General features: G+C 43.3%; 1 protein-coding gene across 2 annotated transcripts in view; it reads left to right on the top strand.

The window, feature by feature from the left end:
* Positions 1–22,415, top strand: part of LOC144781884 (uncharacterized) — a 698,016-nt gene that overhangs the window by 474,221 nt on the left and 201,380 nt on the right. For both annotated transcript variants that reach the window (XM_078660934.1, XM_078660935.1), the window contains exon 15: positions 2,769–2,835. In XM_078660934.1, the coding sequence (XP_078517060.1) occupies positions 2,769–2,835 (67 nt within the window). The remainder of the gene's footprint in view (positions 1–2,768; positions 2,836–22,415) is intronic.

Below are 22,415 nucleotides of genomic sequence, written 5' to 3'. Positions count from 1 at the left end.
TAAGCACAGTAATGGCAGACAACAATAACAGGAGAGACCTGTGCCTGAAATACAGTATTAAAATGGGAACAACAAAACTTGCAAATGCGGGCACAGTAATGCTAGACAAGTACAGGGGAGATCTGGGACCAAAAAGTGGTTCGAGGCGAACTCGAGCCTGTGGTGGTGCCGCTGTGGTTTGAGGAGCTGCAGCAAAGGAGTGGCATGCTAAACCTTGGAAAAGGTTGGGACCACTCCATTACTATTAGATCAATGTAACATTGTATCACAGTATAATCTCTTTATAAAAGAAATCAGACTAGGAATATATCGGCATACTGAAGGTCAAGTGGCTCCCTCATCGAAAATTTGAATGTAGTGGTAAGAAAGCCATAATTGCTTATAAGTAGCGCCTGCATTTTAAGATTAGACAAACAAAAATGGCTAATGTCGCTTGCATTGTAAAGTTAAAGCAACTAGGTGGTAAAGTTGACCGTAAACAAAAGTCGCCCGCACTGCCAAATAACCTGAAAAGCCAGCTAATGTGTTTGTAGTGCCCTCATCGTAAAGTGAAACAAAGTGGTGAGAAAAGCTGTGATCAAATGTTTATTGCGCCTGCAGTGTGAGATTAGGAAAAGCAGAAGCGCACATAATCATATACAGCAGCTCCTGCATCATGAAAATAAACAAACAGAGCATTCGAAGAGCTCAGGAGATTGTAAAAGCCAAGCAATGATAAGCAGCATTTGCTCATATCCAATATGCAAACACATGCAACCAACTAAAGGGCATGTTGTGCCCACAGCACCCCCATCATAAAATTAAACAAAATATACAGAGGGCGCATGAAATTGAGCAAATACGAGGGCTGTATTCACATGTGTCCAATATATCGGCCAACTGAAAGACAAGTGGCGCCCTCCTCGAAAATTTTACCGCAGGGGTAAGAAAGCCATAATTGGTTATAAGTAGCACCCGCATTTTAAGATTAGACAAACAAAAATGGCTAATGTCGCTGACATCGTAAAGTTAAAGAAACCAGGTGGTAAAGTTGCCCGTAAACAAATGTTGCCCGCAGAGCCAAATAACCTGAAAAGTCAGCTAATGTGTTTGTAGTGCCCTCATCGTAACAACAACAAGTGCGGCTGCTAAGGTGAAAGCGACTGCGCTGTGTTTAACTAGTAGTGGTATACGTAATGGGGCAGCCCACTGTCCCTCAGAACCTGGGTATATGTATTTAAAGTAAAAATTGGTTCTGTCTGGGTTTCAATTACTTAGGGCAAGTAGCACCAGCTTACTTATAACACGTATCAATGATTTGCAAGAAAAAAATAAAAATAAAGATATAACGCACACCAAAATTAGAATTCAATTATGTATTCAGATATAATCAAATAATCATGGCTGTCGCAATTTACAATGTCAATTGCAATATGAAATACGTGACTGTGGTGAAAAAGTGACATGTGGTGATTGGTGATAAAGACAGTACACTATAAACAGAAACAATTGAGCGTGCAATGTAAAGAGGTGAAAAAGATTTTATTAATATGTATGTCCTTATTATTTTAGCACATATGCTTCAGGATCCAATGAAAAATGGGACTGTGACCATGAGCGTTGTGTGGACATATGCAATACGCTGTGGTTTCGACCCTATGAGTTGCGCAAGAGTGAAATGCGTCAAGGTGGGTCTTCCTCAGGGCAGGAGGGGGGATTGGCAGCCCAAAAGCAGATTTCTTGGGTGGAGGTACTTGTGATTTATTCTCCAACCCATATCTGATAAGAAGGCCATTTTTCATTCACAGGGACACCCAAGAAATCTGCTTTTGGGCTGCCAATCCCCCCCTCCTGCCCTGAGGAAGACCCACCTTGACGTATTTCACTCTTGCGCAACTCATAGGGTCGAAACGTCGGCATATGGCATATGTCTACACAACGCTCATGGTCACAGTCCCATTTTTCATTGCACGCTCAATCGTTTCTGTATATAGCGTACTGTCTTTATCACCAGTCACCACATGTCACTTTTTCACCACAGTCACGTATTTCATATTGCAATTGAAATTGTAAATTGCGACAGCCATGATTATTTGATTAACTCTGAATACATAATTGAATTCTAATTTTGGTGTGCGTTATATCTTTATTAAATTTTTTCTTGCAAATCATTGATACGTGTTATAAGTAAGCTGTTGCTACTTGCCCTAAGTAACTAAAACCCTGACAGAACCAATTTTTACTTTAAATAAGTGTTTAATTAGTAACCTGATCCATGACGGCCACGACGAGGGAGGAATGCAGCTGGCACCCTGCACGCCACTGCTCGCTTCCGAGACCCAAACACTGTGGAAGTGAACATTTCAAGAAGAGGTGGGACTTGCACCAGCCTTTGGCCATTTGAATGCTTTCATTATTGAAAGCCACTTGCAAAGGCAAATCAAATGTGTGGGCGGAGTCACACCCACATGGAGAAGCTTCGGGGAAGTTTGGAGTTTTCACAAGAAGCCTCCCATAGTACAGTGCATGTGTGCTGCGCCAGGCTCAACCTAAAAAGGAGCCAAAAATTAAATTGCTCTTTAATTATTACCTTACACACAAAAATGAACCATTTTGATACATCTGGTTCACGCAAATCCTCCAAATAAACTCTAGAACTATTGATCATATTGTCTGATTAAAGAAGTAGTATCCACTGTTTGTTCATATGCAACATAGAATTGAATGGTGATGGATTATTTGTTGTGCTGCATTTAGAATTCACATCATAAGCTCTGTTTACTCCCTAGGTGCTGAATGATACCTTGAGGACCCTAGTGGAGCAGATGAAGCCAAAAGTGTTTGGTGATATCCAAGGTATGCATTTAAACTTTAAGTTTTAAGTGTATGAAATTATCACTGGAGGTCTTCTGTGAATTTAAAAGTGTAATGTCCACGGTAGTGCATGTGAGGTACTCTGGAGTAGATTGGAAAAAAATGCACAATTATGTGCTGTTCTGAATCTGCAGGACGGGCACTGTTGACCTGTTTGCGAGCTTTCTGTTAAATGCCCTGTTGAAAGTCTATCCCATCCTTTTACCACTCTTATTTCTCGAGGGTAGCCACAAGGCGTGAGTGCCGTTACAGGCAAGCATGTGACTAAATACAAAGGGATTGATCAACAGCATTAGGTGAGAGAAACATTCAAGTTTCATTTCGATCATGTCATTAGTGTACTTCTCGTTTAGAGAGTGTCAGAGTGGGTAGAAGAGGGTGTAAACCTGATAACCATAGAAACACTGATATCTCCCTGAATTGATCACTTCAAGGCTATAGAACCCTGGTACTCAAAGTATGGCCCGGGGGCCTCATGTGGCCTTCTGTAGCAATGTCTAATTACAATGGACCAACTTGTGCAGAACTAAAATTCATTGCATCCCAACAACAATTTTTTAGTATTGGTCTATAACCCTCTAGGTGTTGTTTACATTTCTTCTTCCTTATGTGACGTTGGTCATGGATAAAAAGGATTGACGGATTTCGGCATTGCGTTTCATGGACGCCTCAGGACAATGCGGGACCAGTGTCACCAAAGCTTTCAGAGAAACTGCATCAATCAGTTTGATAGAAAGTGCAATCAAATAAAGTAGAATAAGTGAAAGAAGGGCTCGGATGTGCATCTTGTATATATCACTCTGAAATATGTGCTTCATGCTGTTCGGGGCTGTGACCCAAATGCAAATCATTTGATGCACTAATAGCTATTGAAACTGGTGGAAAAGGTAAGGAATTGTGCAAACAGACTCAGAAAATGTCTGTGAGCGTTTGCTTTCATCTAGTATCATAGAGCGGAACATGGCGAAAAGTGAATGGCTGCGTGCACAGGATTACTGGTGTAGTGATTGCGAAAAATACAAAAATATCTCCTGTGTCTATAGACACTCACCATATGGAAGGGTCGAACAGCAATCTACAAGAATCTTAACACAAACAAAGAAAAACGCAAACTTCAGTGGCTAGTCATTATTGGAAAATCTAAACAGAAACCCTCAACTGGTCTAATTCTGAATTACATGGAAGCCCGTTAGGGAAAAACCCTTTAGGTGTATAACGCTTGAAGGAAGGGGCCTTCTATAAACTGGCTGGCATGCATTGAAAGGTGCCCCAACTCGGCATGGAAAAAATGAAGGAAGGACCTTGAAGCATTACACCACTAATGTATGTTCTGAGTCATGTTCCCAGAGGTAAGGAAACTCTGTAAGGAGGCTAGGCGAGAGTCAAATGTGGACAAAAAAGCACCCATGAAAAGAGACTTTCTTGCTGTGACGCACTTGGGTTGCGAAAATGCTTCTCAAATCGCTGGTGTGGGTCGCGTCAGCCAACTACAAACTGGCATGTGTGCGTGCTCACTACGCCTTGCTCAAAGCTGGATTGGGCTGTCGCTGTTCGTAATGCAGCGCAAGACACCATAGCTGTGGGCAGAACTGGCATCAGAGACTTTACTTGATCGAGAGCTAGGATGCATCTCTAGTTTGAGAAATGTCTCAAATACCCAGCCATCTTTTCGGCAGAATGGAGGGAACATAAGAATACCTCTTCACCACTACAAAAAGGAAGAGCCATGCTTCACCAGAGGCTCCTTGTCGGTTTAACTCTGATCTAAATGTTGACTGATTCAATGTAAAAATTAAGTGTTGCTGATTCTACAATTATAAAATAATTCCAGATTTATCTATGATGTAAATATACCAGCATGCATTTATAAAAGCTGTTGGCACAGAGCAATATAACGAAGTTGCATTGAAGTGAGATAAAACATTGTAGAGCAGGGTAAATATATGCCAGCATGCAGTATCAAGTATGTTAGTCTAGCGAACATTTAATGATTATGTATTAAGGTGAGTTAAAAGATTGTAGAGCACAATACATTCTATACAGTAGGTTACGCTGAAGAAAAGAAGAACATACATCAATAAGGAACATCCTCTCTTTTCACGTATGTTACTTTCTATGCACACCTGAGTGAAAAGATATATAATCTGAATGACAACAGGCATGAAAGTTATAAGACTTGGAAAGATGCATTTATGGTCACAAATGAAAATATGTCCCTTTAATTTGATTACAAATCAGTCAAACACGGAGTTCAAAAGAACTTTTAAAGAAGCAATTCAGATAACCCCAGAACAAGCAAATTCATAAGTAAAATTCATATCTAAATATTTATGTACAAGCAGAAAAACATTATTGAATGCAGGCTATGCATGGTTATGGCACTGGTAAAAGGAACAAATGTGACCTTCTAGGATTTAATCAACACCCATAGTTCCTCCTGTTCATTGAGGCCTGTTCGTAAGTGCAATATTTAGCAATTAATTTGGCCTCAATTTGGACAGCAGTGATTCCATTGTGCCACTGCGTTTATCCGGCAGAGCTACAAAACTACTGACCATTTCAGGTCATTTTCAGAATGTTGTTTCATAGAAAAAAATGTCATCTAGAGGTGCCCCTGCTGTTTTGCAACAGATCCTGGATCTGTGTTGCAGGATGTGGTTTTCTATAGGCTATCATTTCTGTTGTTTGTGTCTCGCTCCATGTACTGGGGAATCGTTTTCCACACAAGATAACATGGAATTGTTACACTGTATCTTCAGACTGTGGATTACAAATATGTAAAGCACTTGTGATTCAGACAGGTTTTAGACTTTTATTTGTAAATATTGGTCCAATATTCCTTTACTCTCTCCTCACTTATTCACGAGCACTTCTTCAAGCACTCGTTATCCACCAGCCTTGGAGCGACTGTTTTATACAAAATAATATATGTATATTGTTTAAAGTCATTACAATTTTTCGAATTTACGTCGACTGAATGTGTGTTATTCAGGGTGTTGTGTTTCTCTTGGGTAAACTTAGTGTATTTTACATATACATGTTTTCCCGTCAAATTCGTATGTGGGTTTTTGACTACCTAGATTGGATTTCTACTTCAATTACATACTGTCGAATATAAATAACTCCCATTGGGGCCAATTTTGTTTTGTATCAAACTGTATCCAGGCCCTATGGTCTAATGGGTTTCACCATTGCTGTGTAATAGCCAGTTTATAAAAGGCCCCTTCCATCGAGCAATATATACCTGAAGGGTTTTCCCTAAGAGGCTTCCATGTAAGTCAGAATTGGACCAATTGAGCATTTGTTTAGCTTTTGGTTTAGCTTTCCCAATCTTGACTAGCCACTGAAGTTTGCGTTTTTTTGTTTGTGTTAAGATTCTTTTAGATTGCTGTTTGACCCAGCAATATGGTAAGTGCGGGTCTATAGACACTGAGATACATATATTTTTGTATTACAATCAGTACACTGGTAATCCTGTGGATGTGGCGATTTCACTTCCCACCATGTTCTGCTTATGATACTGGATGACAGCAAATGCTCACAGAGACATTCTGAGTCTGCTTGCACAATGCATTACCTTTTCCATAGTTATTGGTGCATCCAATGCTTTGCATTAGGGTCACTGCCCTGAACAGCAATGCAGCACATATGTCAGGGTAACATATACTAGATGCACAACCAGCCCTTCTTTCAGTTATTTTATTTTATTTAATTGCACATTCTATCAAACTGATTGATGTATTTTCTCCTAAAGCTTCGGTGACTCTGGTTCCGCATTGTCCGCAAGGAGGCCTTAAAACACATCGCCGAAATGCATTCACTCTCAGGGCCGGACTGGGAACCACAACAGCCCTTGCAAAGTGCTCGGCCGGCCCCCCTCCCCACTCGGGGGGGTTGGAGGTGCAGCCGAGCTCTTTGCCGGGGCCGGTTTTCGGCCGATTTTGGTACAGGGGCGATTTTGCAGCTATGCTGTTAAAACGGCACTGTAACAAAAACGGCCCCCAGGGGCCCCCACCCGTGCGGCGCACCGGGGGATTGCCTAGTGCCCGCTATGGCCAGTCCGGCCCTGTTCACTCTTATCATCCAGGACCAATGTCGCATGGAGAAGAACAATATATACAAAACCTAGAGGGTTATAGACCAATACTAAAATATTGTTGTTGGGATGCAATTAATTCGAGTTCTGTACAAGTTAATCTATTATATTTAGACTTTGCTACCTGGAGACGGTTTCTTCTTTTTGTTGCCTTAACAGCACATTATCCATCACTGTGGTCACATTGTCCACCTATATTTAAACCATTGATTTGGATATTTGTTGCACTTTCTATTAATGCTAGAGGCTTGAAAGACCTGTGAATATGTCTTAAAGTCTCTCAATCTGTTGTCATTGTGTATTTGTTCTTAATGTAGACAATCATTTTGAAATAAGTAACTGTTTGTTAGGGTGACCTTCGCAGTCAGTGTCTTTTTTTTACTGTAGCACAGCAATGCAATCGTATAAGGTGAATCTAATCAGCCAGCGGTTACAAATAATAAGCTAACCTCCTATTTGAATTATTTATTAATCTGCCCAACTAGAGCTATCTTCATTGTCGTTATGTAAGTTGTGTAGCCCAGGCTCTAGAATGTTATACAGGCTCCCCCCCTTTCCTTTCTGAAGGAATGTACTGGGTTGCTGTTTACTTCAGAAGGCACTAAACATCCAAAAATATGTTAATATGTTAAACAAACAGGAAAGCATGTATTAACAGGCTATCTGAACTGAAAGAAAAGAAGCATATAAGGTGTCCTGCAAAACTTAATTTGAGAACACATTTATTTTTAATACATCTTGCAACAAACATATAAAAATATGATAGTCTCTTTAAAATTTAAAAAGTGTATTCATTATCATGCAGGAGTGTTACACCTTAGTATATTAGAATAGATAAGTGCATTCAGAAGTATTTTATTTAAAACTGATCGTTTTTGAAAAATGAGTGTAGAAATATTCATGCCTCCTCACACCCTGACAACAATGCCAATATTGACCTAAGAGGCATGTCAGTTGCCACGTGGAACCATCCGGGTGGTCAGGGTTGATATTATTAAACATGGACACCCATTGTAGTTTATTCAATCGAACACAAGAGGTTTGTACAGCATATATCCTGAATTCATGCATTTCAAGGTGCTCTTATATGTCATAATGAAGAAAAAGGAGGAAAAGTGAAATTAGGCAATTGCCTTGGATCAAACAATTGGGTCAAGTGGGGAAGCCGGGATTGATCCTAGGTTTTCTGGTTTCACATTGTGCAATTCTATTACATTTCAATTCAATTCAGTAATCAAGTTACTCCCTTTTTACACTTGCCTCTCCCAAGGTTTTGGGAGCAAGCAAAAAGGCTTACCCCCAACTTAGTTTCTTGGCCCCGCGTAGGACCAGATCTCCCTCTCAACGTCAGAGAGTGGTGTACGGCCGTCTCCCAACAATATGCCTCTGTATGCTGTCCAGCTGCCCCAAACCCGGTTGTGCTTCTGAGGACAGTGTAAACCAGGTGGTCTCTAATCATGCACCAATCTTCTCGGTCTTGCACGCCGCCACCGACAGTGGGGTTCCCGCTTTCCAGGTGTGTTTCACATCCCTCTTGGCCAATGTGAGACCCACCCAAACAAATGTCATGTTATAGCTCCAAGTTCGAAGTTCTATGTGAAAGGACCAACTTTGGTTCTTGGGGTATCGACCAAGCAAGGACATTCCCCATGCAGTTCAAGACACCCTTCCAGAACTGACAGAGAATAGGCAATATACACGTGGAGTGTAGATAATCTCCAACCTGAGCATGACACCACAAGCACAGGGGCGATACAATCACCCCCATGCCATTGAGCTTGTAACAAGTAAGGTAATTTCTATGTACGTAGATTCATTGGATGAGACACAGTCGTGCAGAGATCCCCACGCCCCTCGGGGAGGCACCCAATCGTCATCAATCGTCATCAGACAGGGCTCCCAGGTCGCTCTCCCAAGCGAAACATAGATTCTGAAATGTATCAGGCATATGTTGGATCAGGGAACTGTAAACCTGTGATACCTTGTGGTCGCCCTAGTCACCCTGCAACAATTTATCCTCCACTGGCTGGAAGTCAGGTAGTTCCGCCCCTCACAATCATTCTTATTCATTCTCACTTATGCATTCTCACTCAGTTCTAGTAATTATTTTGCTCATTCCCTCTTTCTCATTTACTCAGACTCATTCACACTCAATTATTTATACTCAGTCTCACTCAATAGCACTCACAGCCTGTCACTCACTACGTCAGTTTTCAGTGAATGCCTGTTCCAGCTCTCCATAGTAGTATGAAAATAATTTATTGATTATTAGTATAATGAAAATGGGCAGAAAACAAGGAGAGTGGTGCCCTCTTTGAAGTCAACGGTTTCGAAAGCAGTGCCAACGGTCACAGGGGGCAAGCCAGGGGTCGCAGCAATGACCCCTGGAGAGCTCTTAACTGTCATCCAAGTGTGCATTCCTCCTTCTCCTCTCCGCTCTTACCTTCTATCCCATTTGTCTCCTTAGTACATGTCTCTCATATATATCCTCCTCTCTCTTTTTTTCTCGCTCCTTCTGAGCCCTCTTACACCAGTCTATCCTTATCACATCTCTTACACCCGTCTCCTACTATCCGTCCCAGTATCATTTTCATCTGCCTCTCATTTATCCCTCCTCCACTCAGATGTTGTGAGGCTGTATCTTATATCACCCCTCTCTCACACCTGTGCTCCCCTCTATTTCTGTCTTACTTAACTGTGTCTCAGCCACCTTCTCCTCTCTGGATTTGGTAGTCTCTTTTGAGGTGCCTCTTTCTCCATCACCTCGCTCATCTGTCTTTTCCACCTAAGTCTTTCAACACATGTCTCCTGAGCTGTTTATTTCGTTTTCACTCTTTCTATCACATCCTCTCTCTCACACACCCACTCACAAGTCTTTCTCTCTTTGTGCCTCACCTGTCTGTCTAACGCGTCTTCACATCATTTTCTGATCTCCCTACTTTCCTTGGTCGTCTCTGCCTTATTTCCTTCTCCACTTTCAATATCCAAGGACAGCCAAACTTATATTGAGATGGATTTTGGCATGACCTGCTCAAGCAAGAACAACAAATTATGTTGCAAGTTTATTTTATGTTCTTGTTTGATCACACAGTGATGCCATCATAAAACTCTGCAAAGGAAAGTGTCCGCGGTTCATGTGCGATGTGCTGCTCCAGTCTTGTTTTTTTTTCTGTAATTTCTGGGACTTGAAGTCTTGTTTATTGCATTTTAAAACTGAGCTACAAGTCCCGCAATTCAAAGGAAAAAACCTGAGCTGGAGCAAGGCATCATGCATGGACCTGGGAAACTTGGCAGCTGAGGCAAGAGCCACCAACATATGAAATGAGGCAACTTGGGTTCATTGCAAGTGATTTACAAAGGAGACTGAGGCAGAACTATATCACACTTATCACTATTGTGGGTTAAAGTAATGTTTAGAACGATTAGGTGCACAAGTCCGGAAGATCAGCCACCTTAACCTTCCACACCGGAGAAACTCCATGATCTACATGAAACATATATAACTCAGCACTCAAACAGCTGTACACCAAAAATGTCTATAATCATATGCCTTTTAGATCATTATAATCACAAGAATAATTACAACCAGGTCACATAGTGCACAGACTCTTGATCATTTTCTTTTAAACGTTTTCTTAAGGCCCACCTTACCACCCACAGCCCCCCTCCCAGGGTGTTGTCATTAATGCAGCCCTCGGGCACACCACAGACCATGGTTTGTGTCCCTGGGCAACTGTTTGTTAGTGCCCATGCTATAGAGGAAAAATTTTCCTCTGTGCCCATTAATTTTTCCAACTTGTGCTCAGTTATTCACCAAGGTGCTGATATGTTTGTGGGAGGGTTGTGACACCATTCAGCTAAGCACACAAGCATTTATTTCTACTTCCTGCACTCAGCTTTGTGTGATTCTGTTTTTATAGAATAGATTGTTGCATAACAGCACAGTGAACCCTGACCAAACAAAACAGATAATCATTCCATCGTCGTTAGGTGACAGGCATTGTACCCATTGATGTCAATTATTGCTGTCAAGGGTTATCACTTGTGTTGCCCATTGGTGCTCTGGCACTTCCCTTGCTACCGTAGTCTCATTGTCATGAAGAGAGTGGCAAAAATAGATAAAGTTATAAATGGGTAACAATGAATAACGTGGGTTCTGAGCCATTGAAATCAAATAGGCAATGAGAGCAAAGACTGAGTTGTCAATGATGTCAATCAATCAAAAATGATATTACTTTACTGGTATAAAACATGAATATTGCAATTATGAACAATAAATACATAAACATTAAAATAATCTCACTATCTATACTCATGGGCTCTAGAAGCAAAAACTAAATTTGCATTAGTCACCACTAGTATTGCTTGCCAAATAACATAAATGGAAGTATAAAATCCAATGTACTCTTCCTGTTGGCAATATTAAGTTTTCAGACATTTGCATAAATTTAAATTAAGTCTTGCTCAATTCTTTTAATTGACAGTCTTGAATAGCGCATGGTTAAAAAACATACTCTGTTGGGTATGCCCAATTCTAACATAATTGTTTCTTTAGAGGGCTTGGTTTGACCTGGTCAAAATTCAATTAGCATCGTGTGGTATCTGCTCTACTCTTCTCTGGGGCTCATGTGTTAGGCCATTGTGTTCTGCATTCTGCATTCCATGTTGGCATCTGTGATGATTAGAAGTGAGGTAGTTAGGACTGGAGACTGTGGATATCTGGAAGTTGAAGTCCTTATTGGTGGAATAAACCATTTAAAAAGTGGTTCACCAGTTGACAGGAGACAGAATGGTGAGGGGGAAATATTCTGTATATTAGTAATATAGAAACAAAACCACAAAAAAATGCAACCCCTTAAAAACAAAAATACACAAGTGATCCCGGTATGTGGTCAATAATGAAGACAGGACTTGAGTTTACTTGTAGTGTGCAATGTGAGGATGAGTTCGTGAATATTAAAGATTGTTTGGAAAAGGCATTGGCAGTTTTATCCCATGCCTTCTTTGTTCTGTCTCCACTGATGCCAGTGATGGGGTTTTTTAAGCAATCTTGAGACGTATCCAAGATGATAGTGAGGTGACCATAACGTTTGCTTCTAGAGCATTGCGGAGGTCGAAATCCAAGTTTTTGATGATTGAGAAAGCGATGGTTGTTTACTGGGCCATAAAAAATGTCAAGAAGTTTTTATGAGGACAAAGATTCAATATGTATAATAATCACAAACCTTTGCACTACATTTTTGGAAAAACAGTGTTGGAATCTGTTTTGTATTGGATATGTAAGTGGATTGTGGCTTTGCAGGGGTTTCAATTTAACATTAAATAGATCCCTGGTACCATGAACAATGCTGCCGACTGTCTCTCGAGATTGGTGAAGGAGGATGTCTGTCCTGGTGTTGCTGAGGATTGGTGGTGGATGAGGATATAAGAGTTTGTAATATCACTGAAGATTATATTTTGGAACTTGAATAGCTGGAAGAATTGGATAAGGATGAAGTTCTTATCAGTGTTCGTGACACACTTCTCAGAGGTGGATGTGGGGATTCTTCTAAAGCAGCAGAGATGTTATTTAGCAAAGTGTTTAATGAACTGTCAGTAAATAATGGTTTGGTATGGGAGGTTCACAATTGGTTTCTCCAGTGTCATTGAGAAATGATTGATAAAAGTGGCTCATGTTGGTCATTTGGGAATGAGTAAAACTAAATAGAGATTGAGTTGTGAATATTGGTGTCTAGGAATGGACATTTAAGAGGAACAGATTGTCAGGGAATGTTTATATTGTTGTTAGAATCTTAAGATAAGGAAGATAAGGACACCACCTATGGAGTGTAGCGAACTTCCCAAGGGTAGAAGTGGCATTGGACATTGTGGGACCGGTTACCATGGTTTCTCCTCACTCCTATCTACTTGTGCTTATGGATATGTTCTCCAGGTGGTCGGAAGTAGCTGTGGTATCTGACATTACCACAGTATCTTTGATAAAGTTCTTGGAAATAATTTTGGGTAAAGAGAGTAAATCTTGTACGATCCTCATTGATAATGGGGTACAGTTCAAGCCTCAAATGATGGTGAGTTTTCTGAAGGAGAGGGGTATAAGACATGAAAAATATTCTGTATATCATTCCCAAACTAATGTAATGGTGGAGAAATTCAATAGGAAGTTAAAGGAAGTTTTACAACTTGGAAGAAACAATTGTGGGAGAAAATTGAAGGGTATAGATTTACCTCACATACCACCACTGGGCAAACACCATTCGCGTTATTTCATAGAAGATGACCCAATACTAGAGTTTGCTCTCCATGGATGAAGAGAAATGTTGATCAGAGTGAAATGACATGAAGTGAACATCATCACAGGATTATCATTGACTGACTGTTGAGAGAGAAAGACAAATGGGTACAGAGAAAAGCTTGTTATGATACACACAAGGGTGATATGGATGTTAAAGTGGCTGTTGATGACATGGTTGTTGTGAAGTCGACAGTACATTGTTGCAACAACTCAAAGTTCAGCACAACACTGAAAGTGGTTAAATTATTTCACGGTGCTGTAACGTTGCGGGATGGATGCAATTGGAATTTAAAACATATTACAGTGATGAAGAAATGATATGTATAATATTTCTGTTTGTCTTTTGTTGTGTGCTCTCTCCGTTCTCCTGTAACTGTATGTTGTGTTACCTGTAACTATGTGTTAAGTTTGTTTGTTTTATGTTTTTAGGGGGAAGATGTGTAGTAACTGCCCTATTCTTCTCAGGAGCTCATGTGTTAGGCCATTGCGTTCTGCATTATGTTTTCCATGTTGGAATCTGTGATGATGATAAGTACGGCAGTTGGGGATAGAAGCTGTGGATGGAGGTTGGAGTCCTTACTTTCTGGAGTCGTGGATTATGGCCATATTGGACTACACCACACATTCCCTTTTCCTTGGGGATTATTGCTCAAATTTCTGCATGCACGGCGGTAAATGTGAACAGGCCAGCTGCTACAGGGTGGAGGAAGGATGGTCAGGGAAGGTGTGGGAAACTGTAGTCTAGTCAGGGTCAGACTGGCCTATAGAGCAATCTGGCAAGGCCAGAAGGGCTGGTCACACAGGTCAGTGTGTGTGCCTGTGCTTTGGATGTTTGAATGCTTGTTTATGTTTTACTGTTGATTTCCAAGATATTTTCCTGTTAATTTAATTGATGAACATTTACCTGCAGAAAGCACATATCCATGGGGTCTTCTATACCGTGCAAAACACCTATACCACATATATTTACAAGTTCATGACTGACCCACTTTTTTTTAGCTATCTGATTTCACTAATGTGAACTACTTTTATTTTGGTGTCCGTGGCTATTTTCTGCCCCAGTCAAGTTCTGACCCTGGCATCAAGGGGCCTTTAAGCTTCCCTTCTCTCATGGCTGAGAGGCAGATGGGGGCTTGAAAACAGGTCCAGGCTGCAATGTTGCCCATTGTCAATGTGGTATTACTGCTTATATTCTCAAGTCAGCAAAAGCAGGACCGTTGGTCCCGCACATGGTAAATCAACGTCATGATTCAGCAGAAACGTCTTTGCGAAAAGTATGCACTACTTATGGACTACATAAAGGCTTCCTTCCTTCAATGCCAGTTAGGAATCATATAGCACACTCGGAAAATACAGCAGCGGCAAACAGTGGATAACAGTATTTACAGAGAGACCATGGTATGTTTTATGTACAATGTTCAGTCTAGTACCAGTGGCTAAGGCCTGGTTAGTAATAAACCCTATACCGTCAAACCTGTGGCGGCAGTACGACCAATGCCACACTGTGGACCACCCTCAGTATTACAAGTGTGGTGGTCAGCCTGCCACAGGACCTCGGCAAACCGCCGGGGATCAGGGATCCTGTGGTCAGGGAGCCGCAATATGCTGCGGTGATGCTGCGGCACAGCCTAGCATATTAAGAGTTGCCTGTTCACCATCCTTTCCATGGAGGTAAGCCTGCCATGAAAAGGGTGGCAGAGAGGCAACAAAGGGGCACCTGACAGGGCCCCCTGCTGCTCCAGGGCCTAGGGGTGCATGCAGGGGGGCACATGTTGTGTATGCCACACCATGCAGGAAGGCGCAGTGGGTGCTCTGGCATTGTCAATCTGCCTGTTAGGCTCCTCTATGGGCCTGTCAGACTGCCGCAGCACCGCTGACCAGACCAGGAATGAACTCCTAATTTGGCAGGCGATCGCACCATGGGTTTGGTGGTCCCACAGCGGACGGCTCATTCCCGCCAACGCTATGGGACCACCAAATTCGTAATCGGGCCCGAAGTGTGGATGCCAACTCAAAGTAGAAGTTAACATAGCACCAAGGGAGCAGACATTCTTTGCCAGTTTCAACTTCCTCCAATTCATACACCAAGTAAGTATAGACATTTTCTTACCAAATTGGATGATTATACTCTTGTTCAATTTGACAGTTAAGTAGATGTCCTTGTCATGGATTGAGTTGCTAGCCCCCGGGAGAGCAAAATGGAGGTGCGGCCGGGCTGTTTTCTAGGGCCGTGTTTGGCCGATTTTGTTACCGAGTGCCCATATTGCTGGCCCCGGTAACAAAAACGGCCCCCAGGGGCCAAAACTGGCCCCCCACCCTAGCGGCCCACCAGGGAAACGCCCGGTGCCCGCCACAGCCAGTCCAGCCCTGGTCGCAAATCAACCTACCTCATTAGTATGAATGAGGTATGTCACAATTTTCAACCCCCTAGGAATCGCTAAAATCACGGAATGGTGGCCTGCTAGGGTCAGCAGAGCACAATATCCGTGATTGCTTTTCAATAAAGCAATCTTTTTTTTAGATGCAGCCCATTTTCCTTAAAGGAAAACGGGATGCGATTAAAAGGAAAAAATTAAAAGTTTTCTTTTCATTTTTAGGTCAAGCCTGGGCAGCGCATGCTCTGCTCTGTGAGGCATACTGTATTTAGGTAGGGACTTGAAGCTCCGCCCACTCTCCGCCCATATTTTTCGTTGGCTTGTGTTATTGTCCACTGTAAACTGTGGCTGTTCATTGGTCAATAGGCTTAGTACTCCCTTCTTAGTACCGCCTTGTCTCACTTTGTAACCTCCCATGGCGACACTCCCTGTTACATATGTTGTTACTCGATAAGCTTTAATTATAGCCTTTGAGGATTTGAAAGGGATGCCCTAACCACTCCCCTTCCAATTTTGCGGTTCTGTAATAGGTTACAGAATCGCAAAATGGGATTTGATACATAGGAAAATACTTTTCTGTGTTCGCAAACGAGCCGATTCTGTAAATCAGCCTGTTTGCGAAAGCAAAATAAGTTCACACATGTGGCCCCAGTTTACCATCACATGGACCAAATATTTAAAGAACTTAAGATAATAAGGCCACCGTTGGGGTGTCTGTTCAAGCATTTGCTCACAAGTCTTTCAGAACTGCAAACCCATTTTGCTAAACAAGTGAGTCAACCATACTTGAATAAATACCAGGTCAAATTAATCAAAATATTTATCAACTGCAATTTAAAACATCACTTTACCCAACCCCACAATGTTTCATATCATAACTTTCAAGTCTAGTGTTAACCCAGTTCTTACTTACGTATGCTTGCATACATACAGCGACTTTCAGTTGGCCGTTTTCTTCTGTTGGTCTGTTGCAGTTTAATGCACAATTTGGGTCTGCCCCCTGCACCATACAGAAAGGGACAACGTGTCAGTCCACTTCAGCTATTGGTTGCCTTCTGTGAGCTGCAGGCCACAGCCATAACTTGCTGCAAACCCGCCTCTTGGTCTCATCAGAGCCACAGGTGCTTTTGATTTATACGTCACTTAGCGGCATGGCTGTTGAGCTTAGTAGGAGTGGCATTATGGGGTATCTAGAGATGGCAATCTCCCAGCCTGGTTCACTTTATATGTCTATGATTTGTTCTTGCCTGGTAGTTTCTTTTTGATTGGTCACATTGCTAACACTTGTGAGCATGCTATTTCAACACCTCTCCCCAGAGTGGAAAGTGTTTTGGTACAGAAACCTGCTTTATGCCCTCGGCCTACCTCACGCGCTTTCCTAGGACACCATCTGTTAGCGATCAAATAAATCCGCACTTGGTATTTTCACTATCCATCATCATGTCCAGCACTCTCATATCATGTAAAATTGGCTTAGTTTGGGGGGAATACCAACTGTAGATCTAGTATTATGCAGGCTTGTTGCGTGCATGGGCTTTTTCAACAGAACCATGGTTGTGCTGTCAGCAGCGTCTTTTAGTGTGTCTATATTTTTGCCAGCCCACAATTGTTCTACGGTTAGTGGAAGAGGTGAGGTTAAAAAGTCCCAGGTCTGAGATGCCCTCTAGGGTGTATTACATGCTTGTAGCTGAACACAGAATACCAGAAATTTTGGCATTGCCTCTTTGCTGCATCTTTTGCGGTTTGGACAGATATTCTAAACAGTATGTAAAATAAACAGGGTAAACATTCCAAGCTTCGTTACTGCTGACGCTAATTTTACATTGCAATGGGAGGGCCAGCGCTAGGCTCATGGTGGCCCTGTGCAGGGAGCGTAGGTGGGGGCCCCGGAATAGTGGGTCCGGACGGGGAGGAGCTCAGGAAGGTGTTTTAATAATACGTCCAGAAAAGTCGTTAGATGATTGACCAGTACCTGCGGCTGCTCCTACCCTTCCGAATTCGTCTCAGAACGATACAATTTAGGAGGAGGAGGGCATTGTGACACACGACATGAGGGACTGGGCGCACAGAAAGCTGCAGGGCCATGACAGGGGCACCGGACCCCCACAAGCCCCCACAGAGAAATAATCGGTCATTGGTTATGATTTCTATGCCTATATAAGGATATGGAGATCTATACCTATATAAGGGCAAAGGGCATCAATCGGGAAAATTACACTAGGGTCCTAAAATGATACATAACAATGTATGCAAAAACTGACTGTAGGATATGCAGGCAAATGAAAAACGTGGAGTTAGAATAGTAATTTTGACCTCCCTGTGTTTGCCACGCCCACTGCTGCCCCGGGGACGCAGTTCAGGACAAGTAATGTGACGAGCGAGTAGTGAGCAGCAGCAGGCCATGTCTAATATATACGGCTCTGTGCTGCTTTAATCTCACCCTTGTGCAGGTCAGTAACTTTTGTTGCTGTGCTGCATTGCGATAAAGAAAATCTGCCCCTTGGTGTGCATGCCTGGCGTGCCCAATCTAGCCTTAACCCTAGCACTCCCTGGCAGTTGGTGGCAATTAAATTTAAAAAATACTCTATGGGATTTCCTTATTTCCTTACTTCACTTCACCCTCTCTCTTAACCTGACTCTAGTTCTACTTCTCCATGTACCTTTAACCTCCCTCCCTCTCTATGTATCTCACATGTGTCTAAGGGACGCCCCAGCTGGGGAGTGAGGTGCTCTGGCAGAGCTGGGTGAGTCCCAGTAACGGACAGCAGGACTGCTAGAGAGAGAGATAGCAGCGAGTTCCTTCCCCTGGAGTAACCATAGGTGCTCTCCACGCTCCACCGGGGCCCGCGCCTGGCTGTGTGAAACTGAAAGCGCTCGGGTTGGCCCGGTCGCTCCCCTGCCCCCCGAGCTCTAGGGGCCCCCAGGAGTCGCTGGGACTTGGAGCCATATTTCAACTGTCTGCCGCTTAATAGTGCAGAAATACCCTTTCTCTCCACCTTTATTGGCACAGGCGGAGCAGGGGGCCTAAAGAAATCAATCACCACCACCAGTTTACATGGGAGGCCGCGCCCGCTGCCACGGTCTGGAAGACAGACAGCGGCCTACGAGTCGATGGATGCGGCACAGGCAAATTGAATATGCGGCGGGCCCCCTCGGAGAAAGTGTCAGTGATTCCGAAATGTAATACTCGGCAATGATTAGTCCTTCCGCTGGCTGGGAGCCAGCCATATACTGCCGCTTAATTTAATGCAAAATAGTACAGCCCCCAACTCCATCTTTATTATAGGCCCTGCAGGCACAGGCGGAGAGGGGCCTAAAGGAAATCAGTGGCCGGCGCTGCCACTGGAAGACAGACAGCGGGCGGCCTACCTCGATGCGGCAAAACTCCCGGCTGCAGTAAATTCACCCCTCCGACCTCAAGCATTAACAGCTACACTCACGCCCGGCTACCTATCTTCATAATATGACTCGCTTGCTTGCCATGACGCGTCGCGATAGTCTCGCCCCTCCGACCTCAAGCATTAACAGCTACACTCACGCCCGGCTACCTATCTTCATAATATGACTCGCTTGCTTGCCATGACGCGTCGCGATAGTCAGTCAGTGCCACAAACAGTGTGCAGAAATATCATTATCAATCATCTGAGAGAATGGATCTATTCTGCCCTTACCCGGTGCGTTCACACTTCTTCACTTTATTCTCAGTCTGAGCTCAGGGGCCGCTCAGCTTTTGTCCGACTCCGACGTCGACGACCACCAAATGGCTGGGCTGTGCAGAGAGAGTCATACGCCACCAGTCCCACAAGTTAGTTACGCACGCGGGGAAGTCAAGCAGCAGGTTAGGTTGAGTCTGCGCGCTGCCGCAGATCACTCTATCCTGGCTTCTGGCGTCTGTGCCAGCCAGCCGGGTGACAGTCATGATGATTTGAAACACCCCGGCGCCCCTGCTGCCCAATCAGGAACAAGGTCGGTGCGGACTCGGAGCCAGAGGCCAGGGAAGTTAAAGGGAAGAGGGGGGGGGGGTGACTCACTGTGTCAGGGCTTGGAACTGTGACTGTCGGAACTTAGTATTGGAAGCCGAGGTCGGTGCCGAAGGCCGCCAAATCCTGCCAGGGGGCCGCCAGTGCCACGATGTATCATTGATCCTTCCGATCCGATCCTCGTCGTGGCGGCCCCTGGGGTTTGGCGGCCCTGTGCAGGTGCAAACTTTGCACATGCCTAGGGCCGGCCCTGGCAATGGTACTGCACTAGTGTCTTCCAGCAAGTGCAGACTGAATTTATAGTTCCAGTCGTGGTTGCAATAAGAGTAGCCGTTTTTAGGTCTCGCCTAGAGTGCAGCGCGCAGCACTGCTCTAGGAGTGACCTTTAAGACTTGGTCAGCTCTTTTCGAGCACTAGTGCTTGTACTGGCATCCACCTTGTGGGAGCGAGCAGCTGCAGGCGCGCTAATTAAAAAACAATGGCTCGCACGCCGCTGCTCGCTCCCGCAAGGTGAATGCCAGCACAAGCACGAGTGCTTGTTTTTCTTTTCACTGCTTGTCTTGGGGCTACTTCTAGCGCACAATCTGTCTTCCAGTGTCACCGGCAGGGCCTGGCCGGGTACACTTGTGCTTCCACAGCCTCGGCCTGCTGACATCCGAACACCTCAGTAATGAGCACACGCAAGAGAGCACAGACCTCGTCTCATTTCCACATGCTCTGACACGGCTCTCTTCCTACAGGCTCCATCACTTGTAACTCCACTCCTTTCTCTCTCCCTCTTCCGCGCCCATACACCAGTCTCTCTAGGTCCCCTCTTCATCTCTCTCTCCTCCCCTCACCCCACCTCACTCTCTCTACTGCCCTTTCCACCTCAATCTCGCTCACACACTCTGCACATTTTCCTAGTGTCAGCGACTATATAAGTATCTGCAATGTCCGTGGGCTCCTCTGATCTTTGACAAGTGTCCTCATTTTGAAATAATTTTACCCTCTGCTTGCACCCTGGTCACGGGGACTTAACACGGACCGTATCCAGGGGATACGTGTGTTTTCAGCTTCCTCTCTGACTCCTTAGCACTGCTGAGCATGCATACCATCGGCAATGGAAGGATCGACAGCGCACTCTGCTGGCCATATTTTGAACTTGCTGCCCAGCACATTTTGCTGATGTTCTTCTAAGGCTTTCTAAAAAAAAACAAGGATTGGCAAAGGCAATCGTCTCGCCTTTTGTTTGTCAATGTAGATCTATTGTCTTTGCCAATACCTTTTGCATATGTAGTGCAGCATTGGAAACAAAAGCTAAAAGCGTATTTTATCCTCGAAGCTACAATAACACATGTACATATGCGCATCACAACTCATGCACATACATACGAAATGAGAGATCCTCCATTTTGTTTATTTTTTATATTTAACAATCCATTATAGTGGGCACCGATCTTGGAACTATGAATAAAAATAAATTGAGCCTTTCTAAAAATGCATTGTGTAAAAGGAGCAAACCGGCAGCAAACTGCAGTTGGCAGGTCCTCTAAAAAATAATAATTAAAACAAGAATTGGCATAGCCAATAGGTCTCGCTTTTGGGACCTTATCAGTATTTAGTTATGCAGCACAATATCCTTGGGGCAACATCAACCATTGCATGGCTAAACACTTATAAGGTCCCAAAGGCAAGACCTATAGGCTATCTTGTTCTTTTGTAGCACCCAAATAATTAATCGATTTCTTTTGTAGCACACTAGCTATCTTTGAATACAGAAGTATCTGCTTAAAGTGACACTTTATACAAAGCAGGCCCACAGCAATGTGTGTATGGGGTTGTTAAGCAAATCAACACCTCTCACAGTTTTGGCTTGAGCTTGTTCTCCGGGACTGTCTCACAGCTTGATTCTTCCCTTTGGCACAGGACTGAGCTGTATACTGCTTTATGGCTCAAACACTCCTGGTCAGGTGCCTTGGTGTTCTATTTTTCTGTTGCACTAGTTTTGGGATGTGTGGTGCTGCAATTTGCTGTACTGTTCTATATTTTAATAGGTACAAAGTTTGTATATGTACTAATGTGGTACACCAATTTGGCGTGATGTATTGGGGTCTTATGTGATATGCTATGCATTGCTGTACTCTGCTGTGGCGTATGTGTTATGGTGCTATGTGATGTGCTCTGATGTTCAGTACCCCAATGTGCTGTGATCTAATTTGCCCTCACTAGCTTTGACTTGCTGTAATTTTCTGGGCTGCTAAGTAGTTTGCATTTGTTATATACTGTGTTTTGAAATGTTGTGGTATGCTGCAGAGCTCTCTTATTTCATAGGATACTATGACATGTTGTGTGTTGCGCTTGAATACGTTGTGTTGACATTTGGTATGCTATAACACGCTGTGCTGTAATTTGGTGCACTATGTTGTTCTGTACTTTGGTTTTTGCTCTGATCTAAATATGCTCTGGTGTCCTATGTTAGGGTTTGATGTCTGATGTGCTATAGTCTTGTGTATTGTTTTTACCTGTGTTAGAATGTTTTGTGCTGTTCTGGACTGATTTGAAATTTGTTCCAAATTGATGTATTCCAATATGCTTGACTAGTATCTGGAGGTTCTCTGATATGTTGTTTGTTCTGTGGAGCACTGTGATATACCTTCCTTTTTAATGTGTTTCATTGTTATTTGCATACTTTGATGTAATGCTTTATGATGTCATCTGCTGTGCTATAATATGTTGTGCTGTGATGCCATTTGAGATGTACTTTATTCTTGTGTGCTATGGTTCATTGTGATGTGATTAGCTGTGATATGACAACATGCTCTGCTGTACTCATGTTT

Source organism: Lissotriton helveticus, chromosome 9 (genome assembly GCF_964261635.1).
Source record: "Lissotriton helveticus chromosome 9, aLisHel1.1, whole genome shotgun sequence".
Taxonomy (NCBI): domain Eukaryota; kingdom Metazoa; phylum Chordata; class Amphibia; order Caudata; family Salamandridae; genus Lissotriton; species Lissotriton helveticus.
Note: the sequence above shows the minus strand (reverse complement) of the source record. Positions and strands in the feature narration are given on the sequence as shown.